Below are 21,733 nucleotides of genomic sequence, written 5' to 3'. Positions count from 1 at the left end.
ATAATAACAATATTATGGCTCACAAACATTAGCACTTTCCTGTTTGGCCAGAGAAGAATTAATTAACCTGCTCCATTCTTACCCCCTAATTACTGTGCTCTGTTAATACCCCGTTATTTATAAAACCAAAACAACACCGGGCCTCCACGCTAACAAAAATATTTGCAGTGCAAGAGCTGTAAAGACAACTCCCCAAGTACCCCTTGCTATTTTCCTAACCCTACACACCGAGGCTTTAATGGCCATGCTGGGAATTTGTCCTGAGCTGACAGCAGAGCTGCAAAGCAGCTGCTCTGAACCCCTGCCTGACGCAGGTTTCATTTGCAGACCAGCACTTCTCTCTTAACCCTTTCCCTCCACATTTTCCCTGCTTGTCTGGGGGAAAAACACCACATTTAATCCCAGCAGCCATTCCCAAGCTGAATGGAGTGTGGCCTGGGGGAGCTGGGAGGGATGCAGGGACGCTGGGAGGGATGCAGGGAGGGATGCAGGGATGCTCATAGGGATGCAGGGCGGGATGCAGGGATTCAGGGATGCTGGGAGGGATGCAGGGATGCTGGGAGGGATGCAGGGAGGGATGCAGGGATGCTCACAGGGATGCAGGGAGGGATGCTCACAGAAAACTCAAGCCCCAGCCCAGGGGGCTCAAAGATCTCAGCACAGAACCCAAGGCCCCTGTGCCTTTGATTTAGCCCTTAGAAAAAACAATTACCAACATTATATAAAGAATTACAAACCATGAAAGGTTAAGTAGAATGACAGTGAATTTATCACAGAGTGAAAAAATAGATTTTTAAAGTTTTTAGAATGAAGGTTCAAAAAGCAAGATTGAGGAATCTAAGTGTGTCCAGCCTTTCTCCTTCTTCTTGGCCTCCATCTTCTGCTGATGTTGGCACTTTTAGATTGGTTTAGAGTAGAAGCTCACTGCCCAACATAAGTGATAAGTATTAAAAAGTAATTGTAAATATTGTACACGTAGTTTTTAGTATAAAAAGATAACACCACCCCAAAAGCAAGACTTGAGCAGACCTGAGCAAGACTGAGCAGACTTCAGCAAGACAAGAGAAAGAATTTTATAAATAAAATACAATAAACAACCTTAAAACCGAAAATGAAAAGCTCTGACTCCTTTTTCGAGTGCCAAGCAAAGAAAAGAAACTTTCTAATGTTTCTCAGAGTCTGTGGGGTGATGCTGACAGGGATGCTGGGGGGTGATGCTGACAGGGATACTGGCAGGGATGCTGCAGCCACCTTCTCCTGCTCACCCCACATTATCCCAGCTCAATATTTGGATTTCAGGCAGAGCAGAGATACAGGAGTGGTGCTGGAAGAGCAGGGCTCCGAATGAAAGATTAAAGAGATGAATAATACCAAGCTATTGGACATGACAGCTGAACTATGTAATTCAAGAACTGCCTTGCTCAATTAAATTTAATGTATTCTCAATTTGTACCTTCAGTTTATATGAACATATAAGGAAATATGAATTTTTCAGGACGTTCTTGGTGACAGAAGGGAAGCCTTGAGAACGGATCCTATTCAACCTACAAGGGAGCTCTGTTGAACTGGAAACAAGTCTCCACAACCAAACACAGACACAGAGAATGTCATTTACCTCCAGAATCTGATCACCAGCCCACAGTCTGCCATCTCGAGCTGCTGCCCCTTCTTCATAAACTTCGTGGATCACTATGGCATCCTGTGGGAAGAAGACAGAGGCATGAATCCTGCTTCCCCATCAGCCCCAAACTGGCCACCATGACCCACCCCACACTCCCCACCAGCTCCACAGGCAAAAACACAGCACTCCAAGCCAGGAGAAGCAAGACTGTAACACAGGTTTTTCAAATTTTCAGTGTTTTGGGATAAGAAAGCGACTCCTGTAATCAAAAACTGGTATAAAGGTACAAATGATTTTGTTCCCCACTTCAGGGCAGTCTTGTTTAGAGCTTCTTCCATCATTTTTATGCATTGGCACCAGCAGCACATGAACTCAGTGTGAACTGTAGTATTAATATAGTCTACTTTTAATGATATTATTTAAAACCAGATTCTTTGGAGCTATGAATATTTTTAGGGACTTGGCATAGACCTCGGCTTTAAGCAAGAGCTGAATGCCTTGTGGTAAACAGCACTGGTTAAATCTGTAAGAAATGAAATCCAGAAGAAAGGAACAATGGCAAATGTTAGTTTATTACTGAGGTTGGAAAATGTAGGCAGCGGCAGATGTAGCTTCAGGGAAGGTTTCAGTGATTTAATCTTACTGCCAGCAATAGATGTCCCCAAAGAAAAAGCATTACAAAGAACACACTGTTCTCTTGCTGGTGCTTTCCCTTTGCATTGTTCTGGTTTGTTTGTTTCTTTTTTTTTTCTTTTTCTTTAAAAAATATATATATAGGTGAGCATCCTGTTACAGTGCTTCAGCTTGCGGGATGGGATGCTCCTGTTTGTGTGCCAAACCTGCTCCTCTCTCAGCAGCACCAGCAAACCCTCAGCCTCAGAGCTGGCTCTGGGCAAACACCTGGTGAGTTTTAATTCCACAAGTAGGTCCTGGAAAACCCAGGCTCAAATATCCCAACAGGAGCAAGCCAAAGAGGAGCTTTCCCACAGAGCTCCCAAGGAAAGCTGGAGCATGGGAATCCTGCTGTGGGATGGAGCAGGGGCAGGGAATTGCTGCTGGGGTGGGAAAAGTTTGGAGCTCTCCAAGTCTGGAGAACACTCTTGGGTACATCTCTCATCACCAATTCTCCCCTTGCCCCATGATCCTTTCCCAGCACAGAAACAAAAACCAGAACAAAACTCCAGTGCCCTTCAGGTAACGCTCAGATCACGACACTCAGATCACAATTCCCTTTCATTCCCACTACAGCTTATTTAAGGATGGGATCTTGCTGGAGTATAGCACCACTGCCACAGGTTCCCTCTGATCCATGGACACCAGTCCCTGAAAAAAGCCTGGGGGACTGCAAACACAAATGGATTACAGCTGATACAAGAGTTCCAGATGGGGGAGAAGGAGATTTCAATCTGCACAAATGAAGGGGAAACACTGTGAGCTGTGTAGCAAGTAATTACAAAAATCAAAAGGGTGGTTTGATTAAAAAATAAAATAAAATACAGATATATACACACAACCCTGGTAACTGCAGGGTTTTTTTGCAGTAACTGAAGCAACAAATACTAACAGAATAGAGCAACACAGGCATGTGCATCTTCTTCCTGTTGTGGGGTTTGGGTTGCTGTGGGGCTTCGGTTGGTTGGTTTGGGGTTCAGGTATTTTTCACCTTTGTTTTACAAATGATGGTGTTACTCCAAAGCAGTGCAAGAGACTTTAGGCTGGGAGAAGTGGCCAATGACAGAACACAAAATATTGACCAGCTTGTGAAGGCACATCATTCACACCAGGGCAGTGGATGGCCAGGAGGTTTGGCAGAAAACTGACAGAAAATCATGGAATAGCACACTGGGCATGTACACAGGGCGGTCAAATTAAACCTTTTCAGACTGGATTTAATCTCATGTTTCCTAACCTCTGAGCAAGAACCCTTCAATCACATTTCTTTAAGTTTGTTTTCCATCTGTGGTTGCTTTTAAAACATCCACCAACCTGGAGTTAGCAGCTTTTCCCAGCACTGCTTTATTAAATGTAAAACTGCACATACCGAAGGCTCAGACCCAGGAACCACCAAGTGTTATCAGCTTGGATAATCTGCATCATCTATTTGAAAAGGCAACACTTCAGTGCTACACTGTGGTTCCTGCATGTGTGAGAAGCCAGACCCAGGACTAAAAATACACATGGCATGAAAAGGTACATTCCTGCTCGCTCTGTGCCTACCCTGCAGAAGGAAACATCTCGTTGATCTGCCAAAACACTGTTTTTCTTAAGCAGTTTTTTTTTTTTTTTAAAGTAGTGTAGTTGAACCAGGCTTATCAAATCGATTAAAAACAGAACTGGGCAACGTGTCCATGATGCACTGTAAAGATTTCTGAATAGTCCATAGGCATAAATGTCAGTTTTAGTTTTCCTGAGCTTATGAAGCATGGCAAACATCTCTTTCCTCTGATACTCCTGGGATCAGCTCAAAGCACTTAACCCAGAAGTAATTTTTTTTCCACTGGATCTAGTGGGATCTGGATAAGACTCTGTTAATTTTGATCATCCATGACAAATCACTAAAACCAAACTACTGATGCTAGTGAATGTTTTAAATCATTATCAATATTTTAAAGGAGTTTATGCTGTGATGAGATGTGATACTCATCTAACCAAGCTGCAATGACTCTATCAACAGGCATGGATTGAAGCTGGAACACACCTCTCAATCCCTTAGAAAAAACCCAGAATCTATTATGACTGAAACAATACATTTATTTAAAGGATAGCTTTTGGTTTCTGGACATCTGCAGCTCCTGTTCAAATTAAATGTGTGTTTGATATTAAAGCCTACATAGCTCAAAATCAATCAATCAAGAGGAATGGAGAGAAAGTGGCATCAATGTTCAGCTAGAGGCTGTGAATTCATGGTGGCTCTGGACAGATTTCCCCTTCCCTCCCCACCTCCTTTCACCACCAGTTTCATACAGATTATGGCTCTCCATGGTAGAGCTTGGCAGAGTCACAAAAACCCTTCGTGCAGGAGGGGAAATAAAAACACTCCCGTATCAAGAACACACTTGTTTAAAAAAAGATACCCAGCTGCTGAAAGCACATACTTCATAAAGTTTACAAATCCATTCAACAAACTGGGGCTTTAATCTTTGTATATTTTGACAGAGCACAGTCTGGGAGCATTACACAAATGGGGAATTAATGCAGAGCTGAGCAGCTCTTGTCTGGGATGGAAGGATGCGGAATATGAGCTGGGCCATGCAAACTGTGCTTCTCCATGCTAAACAAAGTCCACCCTGGCAGGTGTAAACTGAGACTGCCCAACCATGAAAACACTGAAAAAACCACAGATGTGAAGGGAATTTCCCTGTTCTGCTGAAATGACCATCCTGGGCTCGAAAGTGTTGGTGCTGAAGGGCCTGCAGCCCAAGGAAATGGACTGAATGCACTGACACAGCACTGCATGGCCACAAACATCACCTGCAAGCCAGAAATATTGCAAATATTTCCCAAATATTGCAAAAGCACAGCTGGCTGGGGTATGATGTGCCCCAAACCTGGCAAGAAGCAGAAATGGTCACCAAAGAGAAGGGATTCAGCAGGGTTCAGGCTGGAGCTGTGGGACAGGCACAGCCCTCAGCAGCAGAGCATTGCTGTGACTGAGAACTGCACAGCTGTGGGGCAAAGAGAAGGCACAGGGGGCAGAAAATGAGGGTTTGGCTGTGGAAGTGAAGGCAGAGAAGCAGGAGAAGCTCATGGAGCCTCTTGGTCAACACCTCCAAGAGCGAAGCTGGTGCAGAGTGAACAACAGACAGTGAGGGCAAGGGGCCTGACAGAAATTAGCACCCACCTCTGGAAAATAAAGCACAGCATGGTCTGCACTGCACTGCCCTTCATCTGAGGAGAGGAAGAACCCTGAGCTCGCAGGGAGATGGATCTCAACTCCTCCCCCAGGCCGAGGATGTTTTTCTGCTTGATTTGTAACGATGCAGAGACCCGTGAGGGGAAGAATATCACACTCAGCCCTCAGCAAAGGGCACAGACAGACATGTTAACTCTGAGCATTAAATTCAGCCAGATTGACAGCTTAATCTTTGTATCTTAAATGTCAAGAACTGGTATGGCAGAGACCCCAGGCAAGGACCACGGAGCACTGCCCTGGCTGAGCCTTTGGGAGGAAGGTGGTGAAGTCAGCATCCTGCTCAGGAAAATCACTGACCAAGTGATCCTTAAAAGCCTGCAGGAGCATAAACCATGGTGAGAAAGCCTCACAAACTGCTGGCTTTAGGCTTGGGCTGCTCACATGTTTCCTGCAAGTTTGCAGCTCCTGAGCCAGTATGTCGCAGACAACTTTTATAAAAAAATCCTTTCCTTAGGATTTTTCCTCCTGAGAAGCTGAGAGGCCTCAGGAACAAAATGCAAACAATGGTTATCTGCTGCTGTGGAATGCAACAGGTGCATCTGTGATTGGTCTCATGTGGTTGTTCCTAATTAATGGCCAATCACAGTGAGCTGGCTTGGGCTCTCTGTCTGAGACAGAAGCCTTTGTTATCATTACTTTCTATTCTTACCTAGCCTTCTGATGAAAACCTTTTCTTCTATTCTTTTAGTATAGTTTTAATATAATATATATCATAAAATAATAAATCAGCCTTCTGAAACATGGAGTCAGATCCTCATCTCTTCCCTCATCCAAGAACCCCTGTGAACACCATCACACCAGTCTGTCCTGTGTTTCTTTCCTACTGTGCAGCTGCTCTTCATCAGGACAAGAAGTAGCTTTCAACTGGAAAGCCACTGAAAATCAACCCCCAGGATGTTACTGGGAATGCTGGGCATGGAGGGTGAGGGAGGAACAGGACACAGACGTGCAGGAGGCACAAATATTAAGTGCCAAGGGTATTTTGATGAAGTTGCATTATGTGGATAAAGATGGATCAGGGTGCAAAAGGGGTGATTTCAAAAGAGGTGGAGCAGAGAGATCTCCATATGCCTGGTGCTGGCTGGATTTGACAAGGAAGGAAGGTCTAGATTGTGGTAAAGAGATTTCCTGCAGAGCCCTGAACACACCAAATCCTACTGCTTGAACTGAGCTGAACTTTGGGCTTGTCTTTGTTGCTGTTTCAGTCCCTGAGCTCCAGCCATGACCTGGGCAGGACCAAAGGCACCTGGAAAAGGGAGGTGAACCATTCCCCACTGAGGACTGCAACAACCAGCACAGAATGAACCCTACACCAACCATAACCACACATTTGGTGCAGGGAATGGAGATTTCTGCACTTCTCCTGAGGAAGACAAAAAGTAAACTACACATAAAACCACACGCTGGAAAAGATGTTTTTCTGATTTAGTTGACAAGCTGTGTTTTCCCAAGCTAATACATTTCCAAATGATTTCCTACATAGCTACAAATGTTACACTAAATTAGCATTATTGAGGGTAATAACACTGCAAGGGGTTTTGCTAAGTGCAGGATCAGGGATTTATCTCTTTTCCAAGGCAAGCACAATACTGTTGGTTATTTCCTTTTCAACTTCTTCAATACTTTGTCCAGAGTAGTCAAATTGTAAAAATTTCATTTTTTACAGCCTGGTTCCCAGATAAAAGCAGAAATTAACTGCTTGCACAGTGAGTTCCACTGGAGAATTAACCCCACGCAGGAGCCTCTCAGTAGTTAAAATAAACTCAGCTGCTGGTTACTTGCAGGCAGAGGAAATGACAACAGCAATGTTGTGATCTCTGATCTTCCATTTGCAGCTCCAAATGGAATCTCCAAGATAACTTTCCAGCAAGGGAGGGTGAAGGTCAGGCCCAAGCAAAGCACCTGACATCTCCTCAGAGGGGTTTATCTCATGCAAACTCCTCCTCCTGGCACCGCAGGGTTTTGCCACTGCTGGCCAGCACAAACCATTAGCAGGCACCCCAAATCCTCAGGCAAACAGTGCTGCAGTAAAACAGGCTGCAGAATGTAAAAACCTATTACTGTGTTAATGTAGAAATGCTCCACGTTGCACGAGACCCAGAGCCTGCCCTGCTCAAGGTCACAGCAAAGGGTCTGTTTCGCATTTAAGAACAAGCCCCTGCAAGAGGTGGTGTTCACTTGCCAACTTTCATAAAAAAGATTAATCCACAATATCAATATGAATATAATTTTTCATACTAAAATACAGATTTATTTTAAGGAAGTGGATAGTATTTGTATTACATTTTATAGGCCCCTATAGTTACATCTGGTCCTTATTTATTTAAATTTTATTCAGCTTGCATAATATTTTTGCTTACAGTTATATTCTCTAAGATCAGAAAAGCTAAAACCTGAAAATTCAATGGCACTATTCATTAACATTCCTTCGCTCTGCAGTCATAGACATTTGCAAGCTCTCCTTTGATTCTGAAATAATAAAACTAAGGTAATAAGATGTTTAGTGTAAAAATATATGACTTAAGTCAGAATGATAGAAAGAGCTATGTTCCTGTGAATCACATGCCAAAGCAAACCAAAGTTTTTCAAAAAGTATACATGCTCATTTTAGAGGGAATAATAAAGCACAGAATGACATATTAAAACCTTAACTCTCTCACTCTCATTATTTTATTAAGTTACCAAAAAAAAAAAAAAAAAAGAAAAAAAAAGGAGAGTTTGCAGTGTACAGAGCACAGCACAGGTTATAAAGAATGCATGAGGTCCAGGAAGCCAAGAGCCAGGGGTTTCACCCAGCAGCAGCCAGGATCCTCCTGAAGCCCATCCTGACAGGTCCTGCTGCTTTTGGATATTGTCAGCCTCGATTTTATGCTTGATTTCCATTCCTGGAAGGCAGCAGCTCCTCCAAGTAAGGCCCTGCTACTCAAGCAAGCCCTACCATCAGCTAAACCCTTGCCAAAGAGCCATCAAAGACATGATTTGCAGAACTTAGTGCCCTAATTCCCTTTTGTGACAGCTCATGTACAGAGCAGCTTGGGTTTGTCATGCCCCTGTGAGCCAGTGTCCTCCTGGAACGATGATGGATCCACCAGCTCCACCTGAGCATCACCCAGGCAGGAGTCAGAGCCATCCCTCACAACCTCAGGCTAACTGCATTTACCACCCTGCCATTAAAAAATTGCCTTTTGGTTTAGGAGGGGTTGCATTTCTGCCTCTCTCTCTGTGATACCCAAACCACGATTAAACACCCAGGGCTGCCATTCCCCTTTCTCATCCCACTGCTCCATGCACTGTGTGGGGGATTGAACAGCAGCAGCATCTTACATCCCTCATATTGCTGGAGCCTCCCCAGAGGCCAATATCCCCCTTCTCATTTGTAGCTACAAGGTGAGCACATTTCAGCAGAACGCTCCCAGTCCTCGCTGCACTGAGCAATCACTCAGAGCTGTCTGGCTGTACTGATAAAGATATTTTTGCCTGGATTTAAACATAGCTGAGGTGGGGAGGGTGGGATGAAAGCTCAGCCGAGGGAGGAGCTGCTCAGTGACACACAGCAGCCCCAGAGCCCTCGTGCTCAGGTAGGGCCCCACAAAGCTGAGCACAAAGCTGAGCTCTAGGCTTGGCTTTGGAGCAGGAGCAGCCTGGGTTTGGCAGCACGGAGCCCTCGCAGGTTAATTAGCCCTCACAGGGTAATTATCCCTCTCAGCTCCAGGGGCAAACACCGGGGCTTGAACAGCTGCAGCTCCAAGTCACAGTTTTCCTGATTATTCCCTTGCCCTTCCTGAACAGATGGGGTTTATTCAAGGGATGACTCACCTGGACTGACAGAATGAATCTAAATATTCTTCTGTCAAACTGCAGCCCACCCTCAGGAAGCTCCCAGAAAAGCCTCTGGGCTCACCCAGGTGATCAGGGAACCTTTTTGCTCCCCAGCTCTCACCAGCTCCTGTTAGCTGAGCACAGGAATACTCTGGTGTTTTTAATGTTCCAGCTTCGTGGATCACTTTATTTTACAGATGGAGTACCTTAAAGTTTCTTAATTGCCTTAAAAATGCTTTTTATTAAAGTCAGCTGAAAGCAAAAGTACAAAAAGAAAATCTACCACGTTCAAAGCAGACCAGCCAGTATAAAAAATCCTGCATAAGAGGTTTGATGTTGTTTACAACAAACACCACACAGCACAAAGTACATTTTTCTTCCTTTCTGTATGTAAGGCTGAGATAATGACCATCTCCACCTCCAGAGAGCCCTAAGTTACAGGCCCTGCAATCTCCTTTTATACCTCTTCAGCAATTAGCTGGAGTGATTTCCAGCCCCAGCTGAGCCCCTGAGCCCTCCTCTCTCCCAAGTTCTCCAACCCTGCCTGGAGGAACATCCCCAAACCAGCCTGGAAACTGCTGCATGCCCTCTGGCATGTCTGAGTGTCTCAATCACCCGGGCAGAGTCAATAACCACCAGCAATCAACTCGACCATCACTGAATTATTCAGCTGGCAGCAGAGCAGGGCCCCCACCCTGCACAGAAAATGTCTGTCTCAGAGCAGTGCCTCTTCCATGTGCTGCCAGGAGTCAAATCCCTGAAAATTCACTATTCTAGATGACAGAAAATCAGTGCAAGTTGTTAAGTGGGCAGCACTCACCCACTCTGGGGTGATAATTTCAGAGAATCTGGGGTGGTTTGGGTTGGGAGGGACCTCAGGGCCCATCTCCTGCCATGGGACACCTTCCACAAGGCCAGGCTGATCTAACCCTGCCCAACACCCAGAGCCTCTCTGGACACAGCCCTCATCCCATCTGCATGAGCACAATTTAAAACAATCCCCTGATGCCCTGTTCTCTGAGGATTCAGGATGAAAATCTCCTGGGGAGCCTCAAACCTCATTTTGGGGATGTTTCTGAAAACATTTCTTTTTTTTTCCTCCCCTGTTTTAAATTCCCACTCTGAGGTTACTTTTACAAGTTTGATTGGACTACAACCAAAAAAAAAAAAAGAATAAAAATCACAAACTGAAAGGCCTGTGGTCCAGCCAGCTCCACTCTGCACTTTAATTGCTTTAAAGCAGAGGCCATGTGTTGTGTTCTCTCAGGGGTATGTGGGAAGGTGAAATGAAAGTGAGTGAAGAGAAAAAAATACTTTATAAAACATCAGCACTTAGAGGGAAATGAAATAGAGCTGCTCCAGAGAAGATCAACAACATGAAGACAACTCCCAAGGACAACCTTTCCTGCAAGCAAATCCTTCCAGCAGAGCCCTGGTTCACAATACATCACTGAGAGGGTTTGCAGCTTCAGGGGATGGACATCTCCTCACCAAAAAACCTTTCACAGGGGTTAAGACATCACTTTCCAACCTCCTGGACAAATTAACCTCCCTGCTCACAGCCTGTATTTTTCAAGTCTCTACTTGGTGATTCCTGATGAGATTCCTGAGGTTATGACTTAAAAGTTGCACTCCATATTTCATTTCCAAGCAGCCTGTCCCTGGCTGCCAGATTTATTATTCCAAAAGCTGGGCCTGTACATCTTGTGCTCAAGGAAGATATAAAATATTCTGAGAGAGCTTTCCCATCCCCTGTGAGCTGCTGTTGAGTACCCTCAGCTCTGCTTTTTTAGATCAAGAACATTTTAGTGCAACATGGGTGAGGCCCTTACAGGCTTTGCCATGTCCATTTCAGACTTTACATGTTCTGAGCAGCATTCCTGGCTTTCCTCATGCTGATAAATTCTTTTTCAGATCCCAGGATCTGGGGTTCATGTCCTTCAGGGGTTTGTGGGCACTTCTGCTGAAGCCAATGACAGGTCATGCTAATTCCTCTGCACTGCACCAAACAGTGAATCCTGGACACAGAATTTCTGCCACACGAGACCTCCAGGAGCGACGGACTCCTTTGATCCTGCCTTTTTTAAAACACAGAAGATGCCCCTGTGTGTAGCTGAGCTGAACCCAAATGACAGAGAGCGAGACACATCCATCCCATCACTCAGCCCCACGGAGCTCTTTTGTAACATTTTCTCTCCAAGCCATGAAACTCAGAGAGACGGGAACTTTCCAACAGCCCTGAGCAGTATTTGCTTTTACTGCTCGTTATGTCACGTGAACTTGGTTTCAACTCTTTACAGAAGGTTTTCTGACTCCAGGGCAACAAAAAATATTAAAAAAAAAAAAAGAGAAAAAAAAAAGAAGAAAAAAAAAGGAAGGCATCAAAGTAATTTGGAGAAGATCAGAAGACAGAAAAATGGGAGGGGGATGCAAGTGGAGGATCTTTAAGGTTTCCAACCCAAACTCTCCCAGGATTCTGGGATCCCACATCCCGTGGAGGAAAAGGGGCTGTTTTGGAGCAGGAAGAAGTGATGGAGAATCCCAGAGAGGGTCTGTGCACATGGCAAAGCACCAGGTTAGGTTAAACTGTGGTTTCCCAAAAGCACCTTGTTTCCTATGAAACACCATTCCTTGCCTTTCAATGAGTAGATCCAGAATTATGAGAAGAAACAGGGACTCATTTTGGGTAAGTTGAGGATCTGAAAATGGAGAGTTGGGCCGCCCTCCCTCCATGGTTTGTTACTGCACTCCAGTGCACAGACGTTTAAAATCAACTCCTAGGAGGACACTTTAATGAATAAACTAATGAAAGCATAATACTTAACCAAAACCATTTACTCAATTTAAAGACTAAAACCCTCTGCATTTTTCTCATCTGCTCTGTACAGCAGTTATTTACAATTTTCATTTATTTATATTAAAACCTCATTAAAGACACACACCATATTGGACCTGACAGACTGCCATGTATTATTTCCAAATTCCACTTAAATGAAAAAGCAGGGAGATGACTTAACACTGAGCAACTTATTTGAATTTACTCAACACTGAGGAGCTTGACAAAAAAAGGGGGACTGGGGACACAAAGCTGTGCATGGCTGGAAAGAGTGAACACTAACCCAGCTCCATCTCCATGGGAAACAAAGGAATTCATCCCAGCTCTACACAACTGGAGACTGGGACCAAAACCTGAACTTTTTCCAATTCCAGCTTTAATGCTGTAAAAGATCCAGCCCACCCTCTGCAACAGAAAAGTTTCGTTTTCCTTTTGACTTCCTTTCTTTATTTTTTTTTTACTTCATTTTCTTCTGACTTTCCTTTCAAATATTTTTTTTATTTTTATTTTTTTTCCACAGAAGAAGACTGCTACATTTCAACTGTCTGTACCTGCTAACATTTTCATGCTTTGTGATGCACCACTTGATATTTTGGGCAAAACCTGCATGTACCAGAGCAGTTCCACAGCCTGAAGAGTCCCAGTGTCAGGGAATTCGGGAGACCCCAGCACAGACACCTCTGCAACAGAGACTTCTTTACTGAAAGGGCTGAATTTGACATTTAAAAAACCCAATCTGGCTTCTCTTACACTGCAGCAAAGTCTCTCAGATGGGAAGTGGAGAGGAGAGAGCCAGGGCAGAGGCAGGGAGGGGTTTATGGGCTTTAGCATCACCAATTTGCTGAGCTCATGCTCAAACTAATATATTTTAATTCATCTGAAGATATTTTTTTTCCAAAAAACAGCATATCCAGGAGGCAGATCAAGCCAAAAGGCAGAGAAAGCAATAAAAGATTACCTTTGGTTTACCCCTGTTCTGCAAGGGCTTTTGCTGGCAGGCAGATAAATCACAGTTTGTTTAAAGAGCTACTGAGCATTCCTGCTCTCAGGACAGAGCTGTTATCCTTGCTGAGACAGCTCCACCCCTGCAACATTAATTTCAGCCACTCCAGCTCATGATTCACAATAGTTAAATAAAAGAAAACACATTTGCAGCCTCTGATCACAGCAGCAAAACTACTGAAACACCAACAATTTAAACAGGAGCATCACCTGATGTGACACAAGGCAAAATCACCAAGTTTTTATTGGAGCTTATAGTTGGCTTGTCCTCCCTGTCCTCAATAATTTATCAGAGCAATTACCCATTAAGGGCATTGCTATTTTCCACGTTTTCTCTGTCTCTGTCTGCATTAAACATGATTTTATAACAAACTCACCAGGGGAGTGTCCTTGCCCCCGACGATGCTGAGCCCGAGCCCTGAGCGCCCCTTGGAGATCTCTATGGTCATCTCCTGCCCTGGCACTATGGCACAGGTGGCTGGATCCACAAGCAGAGCAGCTGGGAAGACACCTGGGAACATCACAAGGGCAAGGAATCAGTCACACAGCGCAGCAAGAAAATGAGAACCACCAAAGGAATGGTGCCACAACAGCTGATTTAGCTTTTTGTTTTTGCTCTTCGCCTTCACAAAATTGAACTAGAGGGCCACTCTGAGTCACTTCTGAAGTCTCTAAACCGGAGTGACTTCAGTTCTGGGAATAAATGCTGCCACTAAAAGCCAGTGAGGACACCTAATTCAGTTTTCACCTGTGCAATTCAGATCATGGTGGAAAGGGGCATTCCTTTCAGGAGAGGTAAAACCACATTCCAGCACCATGGAATGAAGAGCATGTCCCAAACTGTCTATTCTTCTACTTCAATTGAAAACAAGATCATCTTTGCATGTAAAAGTCGAGAAAAACAAGCTAAGACAACTCCAAAAACTGTGATCTCCATTTCCTCTCAAAAATTGTGACAGGAGAGAAAAATACAAACATGTTATAAGATGACCGAGAATAGGTCACTGAATGCTCAAAAAAACAAAACTTCAGCAGAAGTTATGAGGAAAACAAAATGAAAACACCCATTTTGGGTCAGGGTAGTAAAAATACACCACATTATGGCAAAATGTCTGGTTCCTACCACGGCTGGGGGCTTCTGGCTCTGGAGGAAGGTGAGGAGGTGCTGGCTCCAGGGGTGACTCCTGGCAGCTCCCTGGGGCTGCTGTGGAAGATTTGGGTTGTTTGACCTGGCTGAGGACCTAAAGGCAAAGCAGAAGCAAGAGAGATCAGTCATCAGTCCCCATGATGGGGTGAGGGCACCGTCATCAGCTGTTGATCATTAAATCCTCCAAACCAACAGGAGGACAACAAGCAAAATCCCCACACATTTAAAGAGGAGCCAGCCATTTTTTACATTTCCATCAATGAAATAATTTTAATGTCTTCCCAGTTAATCCCTTCCCCTCAAGAATCACTCAGTCTTTACCCAAACCAAGCCCTCAGAACCCTCCCTTGCTGGTTAACACAAAGACACAGACATTTTCCTGGACACACATTTTCCTGAACACTCCAGGAAAACACTCCACGTACATTTTCTGGGAGCTGCTCCTCTGCCTCCTGCTCATCTGCCACCACTGGTGTCTCAGCTTTACACTTCACATCCTAAAAGGTCAAAAAAGAAAACAGGATGTATTGGAAATGTCTCATTAGCTTCAATAAAATACCCTCCAAAACTCAGAATGATGATTCTAGGGAAGTGCAGGGATGTTTTGGAGAGACAGGACACAGGGAATGGCTTCCAGAGGGATGGATGGGATATTGGGAAGGAATTCCTGGCTGGGCTGGAATTCCCAGATTTGCTGTGGCTGCCCCATCCCTGGCAGTGCCCAAGGCCAGGTTGGACACCCTGGGACAATGGAAGGTGTCCTTGCCATGGCAGGCGTGGCACTGGGTGGGATTTAAAGTCTCTCCCAACCCAAACCAGTCTGGGATTCCAGGATTTCTCCATGTAAATCCATTTGTACCACCAAGCAAAGCTGAAGCCCAAACCCTAAATGAGGCAAAGCTGCTGTGAGCCCAGGGAGTACCAGGAGTTAGTTATTAAAATATCAGGAGTTATTAAAATCCCAGCCCTCAGCTCTGAGGGCATGCAGGGCACAGCAGGGATTATCACAGATGCTCTGGAATGGCTGGGACAGCAATTCCCAGGCTGTGTGCAGGGACCCCTCAGTGCCCACAGCAGGAGGGGTCCCAGTCATCTGCTCTCTCTTCCCCCTCATTTTTTGGCTCTCCTAAATAAAGCAACTGCTTGAAATGCATCCTCCAGCCGCATTAAGATCTCCAACAATGGTACTTCAATCATTGGCTCCACTTGTAGCCTAACTTATTTCTCTTCCTTTGCTATACACAAAAATATATTTTAATATCCTACTTTTACAACTGCTTCCAGACAGGTGAAGTGCCCTCCCTTATTAGCTCTTCATTTTGATCGAAGTGATAGTTATTTTTTTAACCCTTATTAAAAACTTCTGATCAACAGCCTAGCTTGCAGAAAAACTAAGTGCCAACCTCCAAAGATTACCTCAAATATTTTTCAGATATTTAAAAGTTACTTTGCATCTCAGAAAGAATTTATATTTCAAATTACAAATTCTACATAAAAAAAAGCAGACAGAATTGTTTCAGCTTGGAGGTACTGGCCTTGTTTGCTGGAGTTTTATTATGCTAAAAGATCCCAACCCCCACAGGATCTTTTCTTTCTCCCCTTGATTTTTTTCTCCAAGCTTGCTGTAACTCTACAACTGCAACTATTATCCAAAAGGATAACAGGAAAAAAAGATAAAGGGGTGATCTCATTGTATTATCAGAGGTGTCAGGGGAGGAATGGGAGACTGCTCTGTCATTTTCTGAGAGATTGTTTTAATGAGCAATGAAAAATTACTTCATACTTCCCTTTTTCACTGAGATATGTGACTAAAATCTGAGGATTCATCTTGCACCACAAGCAAGCACCACCTTCACATCTCCCTGATCTTTTAACTGTGCTAGAGGAACCAGAACAAAATGAGCACCAAATACACTCAGCATTTGTCAAAAGCCTGCAGCCCAACTGGTTTAATCAAATTCAAACCCTCAGCTCCATCCAAAAGCACTTTTACACAGCCTCTCCTCTTTGCCAGGGTTTCAAGGATTTGTTTTCTGTTTTTTTGTGATTCAGATTATTGTTCCAAGTTCAAACCTTTAAAGGCAAATGAATCCATTCTCACAAACCATTTTCACTTTGTCAGATTAAATCTTCCAAAAGCATCTCAAAGCCCCCTCCACCAATTCTTTTCAAAGCACACCTTATAGAAAATCAGATTTCTTCTTCAACCTTCCAGGAGGCCACCTAAACCTCAGCTAACAAACACACAGACTGTGCCTCACACTTCCACTGGCTCCAGTTCAGAAACAAAGTTGTTTTCCTTCCCCCTTCTTATCATCCAAGCCCACAATGATGTCCATTACAGAACTTTATAGCTTTTAAAGTGATGAAGTGACAACAAAGACTATGTTGTGAGAGACTGACAAATTTATCAGCAACAGATGAACAGAGAACGATGTGAATTTTTTAACTTTCCTTTTATTACAGCTGTCACTTGGTGAGACATCCTGCCCGTGCTTTGAGCTGTACATACTTGTGGAAGATCTCTGCTGATAAGCACACACTTTTTATTTACTCAGCGAACTTGATCTTACTTGTTGACTTTCACATTCCTGATTTCTCCTGACATGTTCCTGAGAAATTCAGTAACAATGGTGAAGCAGCACTGAGGCTCTGGTAGCAGCACCATGATGTGAAAAACAAGGCACTGCTTTCTTTTGCTTCACTAGAAGAGTGCAAGACAAATCTCCCTTCCCAAAACCACCAATTTCTGTTGTGCTGCACTGCAGAGTCAAAGTCTTAAAGCCAGTCAAGAAAAACCCTTTGGGCCAGAACCATCAGGACACTCCCAAAATCAGATCCACTCAGAAATATTCCCCATGAAGTTTTAAAATCCTGACTGAAAGAACACTCTGAAATTATGAAACTGGCTTTTGCCATTATTTTTAAAATCCATTTATTCCCCTAAACCAAGGGCTGGCCCAACAGAAGGCATTGTGGAATGAGCAGTTGGGTCTATTCCAACTGCTAGGAATTCCAACATTTTTCAGTGTAGGCCTTTGCATTCTCTTACCTCTCTGCTCTGTTTGGAACAACTCTTTTTCTTTCTTTTTACCTGGCTCCACAGTTCCCTTCTTTCTTGCTGCCAATATATTCTGGGTTTCCTGTGGTTCCAGAGGCATCTTCCCTCCACACCTGCCTGGGATTGCTGCCATTTCTTTTTCCTGTTAAATTCACCCCTCCTCTAACACCACTCAAGGAGCTGCACAGCACCATGGCCTACACCAAAAGTTCACTTTTGTGTAACATATTTTGTATGTTTTTATCTGCTTCTTCTCCCATTACCTTGCAATCCCTCTAAAATTGCTTGCCAAGCTGAGCAAGAACTCCAATAAAACCAGGTGAGTGACACCTGCAAATACATCCAGGGAAAATCTGATTCCTTTTTATTCCAGCCCATCAGAGAAATCTGCACTGGCCTACCAAACAGCAATAACTCAACCTTTCAGTGATCCATTAGGGACATAAATCAATCCATGGCTGATTAATTCTGATGCTTGAATAGCACATAACACTTCCTAACTCTTGGAATCTGCAGACTCATTAATTAAACACTTACTAGCTGCAGAGCATTATGTATACTCAATTTATATCTGCAAACCCCAAGACACTCCTTGCAAGAGACATGATGGAGCAGGAAGAAGACATCTAAGAGGAAAAACACCCAGAAATGTCAGGTTTCCTTAGCTGAGGACACACAGCAAGTCCTGCGCTCCTTGAGACTGCAGCAGGCAGCAAAAAACTCTCTCAGCAAATTCTGAGGCACCCCCAGCTTAGTCATGCTTAATGTTTTCCATTTTAAATTTCTAACACAGTGTCCAAAAAGAAGAAATCAGAGCTGCACCCTGAAGGACTTTCAGATTCCTGATAATGCATGATCCTGAAACCTATCAAACAACAAAAATCTCCATCTGTGCCAATGAGAAGTTCAGTATTTATTACAGTGCACACTGACAGAACCACATTAAAGCACAAGTTATGGCCTTAATGCAGAAATCACTGAGAGCAACTCCATAGCTGTGCTGTTCAGGAGGCAAGACTAGATTATGATAATAGACATCTTGGCCTTAGAATTTATGAAGCTATGAATAGAAATGAGAATATGATTTACAGACCAGGCTTTTTCTAAAGTTTGTCACACATGGATGGCAGGAGCGGAAACACAATCCCCTCGCTCACCAAGAACCCCAGAGAGGGCCCAATTGCTATGTGGAAACTCTTATCTTGGTATTTTAACAAGTTTTACTGAGCTCATGAAAATAGGCTGGGTACGTAAAGCTGAGTTTGATTCTGCTTTTACATGTACAGGAGATTATTTGACATAAGTGCTGCAACACTCCAATAAAAAGGCAGAGAAAACCAATCAAGCCCAGTGAGCCTCCACATTCTGAACTCTAATCAACATTAAGTATTGCCTCAAGTCACTCACAGCTTTGCTGGATTCCTCATCAGTCAAGCTTTTCATGACAACTTCCAAACTTGGGTCTTCCTCACCACCTGCAGGTTCAGTGCCAGTGTGGTCCTGGAGAAAGGATTGACAACAACTTTTAAACAGAGCTCTTGGGCCCCAAAACAGCTAAACAGAAAAATCTGACAGTTTTGCCCTTTTTTGTTGTATTTTTTAGACAAGGAGCAGCATGACAAGGTAGAAAGATCCACAACTAAAGCTTCCCAATGGGCAAATGAGGGATGTAAGTCGGGGAAGGCAGACCTTGGTCCCACTTGGCTGACAAAAACCGCCACAAGATATTCCCAAAACTGCCCTTAGGGGCAGCTCTGGAGGCCAGACTAATCCCTGGCAGCTGTGAAAGCTGTGCACTTGGTATGGAGAGCTTTTCTCCACACCTCAGCACGTTAAAGGAGTCCCAGTTTCCATCACACAGCCTGAGCAGCTTGGGAAAACCATGGAATGGTTTGGGTGGAAAGGGAGCTTAAAGCCCATCCAGTGCCACCCCTGGATCCTTCTCCTCTCCAGGTGAGCACCCCCAGCTCTCCCAGCCTGGCTCCAGCCCTGTGGCCTCCCCTGGACTCTTCAGGCCCAGAAACAAAACTATTTCTGAATTTTCATTAGGCATTTTTCATTTAAGTAAATGTGAACTCAAATGTCTCGGCCCCCACTGGAGAGGACAAAGCACCTCTGTTCACTGTTGCAAAAAAATACCTCATTCTGTGGTTTTCTGGTGATTGAAACTTCTAAAAACATACTTTACAGCAATTAATATTTAATAGACTCTGTTTCTGGTGGCTTGCCCACAGTATCACAGCACAACACAAGACCCTGATTTAAGGTGTATTTACTGTTTATCACTTCTCATGTAACACAGACAAAGAGATAAGCTGCAGATAAAGAGATAAGATAAAGATCAAGAGATGAGCTGAAGAAAACTAACACAATAATCCATGGTAACTATGGCACCCTGATATTCCATTCCACATCCAGGATGTTTAATGTGATCTGACAAGTTACATGTAGGGTGCATGTAAGACACAATGTTAAATATTTATGTGGTATTTCAAAGATATTTGAAGATATCATTTCAAGACATAAGGCTATTTTTTTCTTTATTTAAAGAGAGGAAGAGCTGCCAAAGAAAGCAATGTAAACTTCTGTATAACATCACCATATTTGGTTGTGTTGATTTTATATAATAAAAAGACACCAGCTAGAAGTAAAAACCCGTATTTACTTATAAAACATAATGTAAATAGTCAGAACTTGCCATTAATGCATGAAACTCAACCCACAAGCATCTACCTCTACAGGCAAACAGAGACACACTTGGGTAAGAGTCTAATTACAGCCAGTTGACCAGAATGTGCCTAAACAAAGCTTTGTGCTTCCTCCTGAAGGCACAAGTATTAAACAAAGCTGGGAACAAATGCAGGTATTAAAGATAAAATGAATTCTGTGAATTGCTGAGCAATTTATAAAGCACCAGCTGCACCTGGGATGTGCTGCTGGTGTGGGGGGAAGAGAAGGAAAAGCCAAAAATGACTGAGATCCAAACAAAACATGAGCAGTTCTTGCTCTGTGCAGCACCAGGCCTGCACGGAGCAGCCAGCAGAGGTAAGAGAAGGTGGAAAACAACAGCAAGAGGGCAAACAGGAGATGGATGCATCCAGCCTTACCTCCCGTGGCCCCTGCTGAGGGATCCCAGCCACGCTCCTGGAAATACCAGGAGTTCAATGCACATGGATTTATTGAGGCAAGACCAAACCCCAATTGAATTACAAAACATCTTTTGCTTTATTAGCTCAGATAGAAATAGAATTAAAAAGCAGCAGCGAGGCTAACCGTGTAGTTTATCTAGAAAATTTAGTTACACCGCATTGAGATGTCAAAATGATAACGAGTGTGGTGACTGCAGGGATTCCTGGTGCACAGGGGAGCAATCAGTCTGCACTGGGGCTGAGGGAGCAGCAGAAATCACAGAAAACACTGGCAACATCACCACACTGAGACTGCTTTTGCATTTAGGATTACTCCAGGCAGAGCTGCCTCAGCACAACCAGCTGAAAGAGGAGCAGGACAAGGTTTAAATTTGGCAAGGTTTTAGTTTGGAGCCTCTTCTTCCTCCTGTACAGTATTGCCCTGTTTAAGAGCTGCTGTTAAAGCCATGCAGGTCTGTCAGGAACAACCAGATCAATAAAAAAGAGACAGGGCAAAATAAGCTTATTAGGCCAAGTCTCTACCCAACGCATTTTACGACCCCGGGTTTAATTACACAAGGTGCTCAAACTTATCAGGAGCTGCTAATTATGATTAATCTATCCAATTCAGCAGTCTCTAATTAAAAACAACAGCCCACAAACCTTACCTCAATGGCAGAGTGGGAGCCTGAAGGCAGTGGGAAGGGAGTGACAGCCATCTGGTTGACTGCATCTTCACTTCTGCACAACAAAACAGAACAAAACAAAACAAAAACACCACGTTACACACCAAACCAGGGTGGGCAAACTTCTCTTTGGAGTTGGTTCTGCCCATTGAAAAGACACCTTCAACACCATGACAACTGTTTTTTATAATTTTTGCTTTGGTTCCTTGCCCCCCAGCAGATCCCATCCCTCATGTGGGACACACTGACATCCTGTCCTTTGGAAATCCAATTTTGTGTGGATTATCAGAGGATGCAGTTGGATTTTATGGTCCCCACACACCCACAGATGAGCTCACACTTAGTTAGCCCCTTTTAATGGTCTCTACATCTGTAAACTGCTTGTTTATAGTTTCACATTCATGTTACTGAAATACCTGTTATAATGTAACAGATTGCTTTTTCTTTTTTTGTTCATTTTTGCTGCAGTCTTTTCAATGTAAAAACTTGGAAAAGATGTTATAAAATGCAGGGAGAAGAG

At 43.8% G+C, this 21,733-nt stretch overlaps 1 protein-coding gene across 1 annotated transcript in view; it reads right to left on the bottom strand.

The window, feature by feature from the left end:
• PATJ (PATJ crumbs cell polarity complex component) overlaps window positions 1-21,733 on the bottom strand; it is a 134,387-nt gene that overhangs the window by 18,217 nt on the left and 94,437 nt on the right. The window contains exons 29-34 of the mRNA XM_054285616.1: window positions 21,196-21,268; window positions 18,807-18,899; window positions 14,764-14,835; window positions 14,315-14,432; window positions 13,569-13,702; window positions 1,616-1,699 (exon numbers count right to left, since the gene is read on the bottom strand). Of these exons, the coding sequence (XP_054141591.1) occupies window positions 1,616-1,699; window positions 13,569-13,702; window positions 14,315-14,432; window positions 14,764-14,835; window positions 18,807-18,899; window positions 21,196-21,268 (574 nt within the window). The remainder of the gene's footprint in view (window positions 1-1,615; window positions 1,700-13,568; window positions 13,703-14,314; window positions 14,433-14,763; window positions 14,836-18,806; window positions 18,900-21,195; window positions 21,269-21,733) is intronic.

Source organism: Melozone crissalis, unplaced genomic scaffold (assembly GCF_028551555.1).
Source record: "Melozone crissalis strain CALT ecotype California unplaced genomic scaffold, PUWL_Pcris_2 ptg000045l_1, whole genome shotgun sequence".
Classification (NCBI taxonomy): domain Eukaryota; kingdom Metazoa; phylum Chordata; class Aves; order Passeriformes; family Passerellidae; genus Melozone; species Melozone crissalis.
This window is presented reverse-complemented; position numbering and strand designations above follow the sequence as displayed.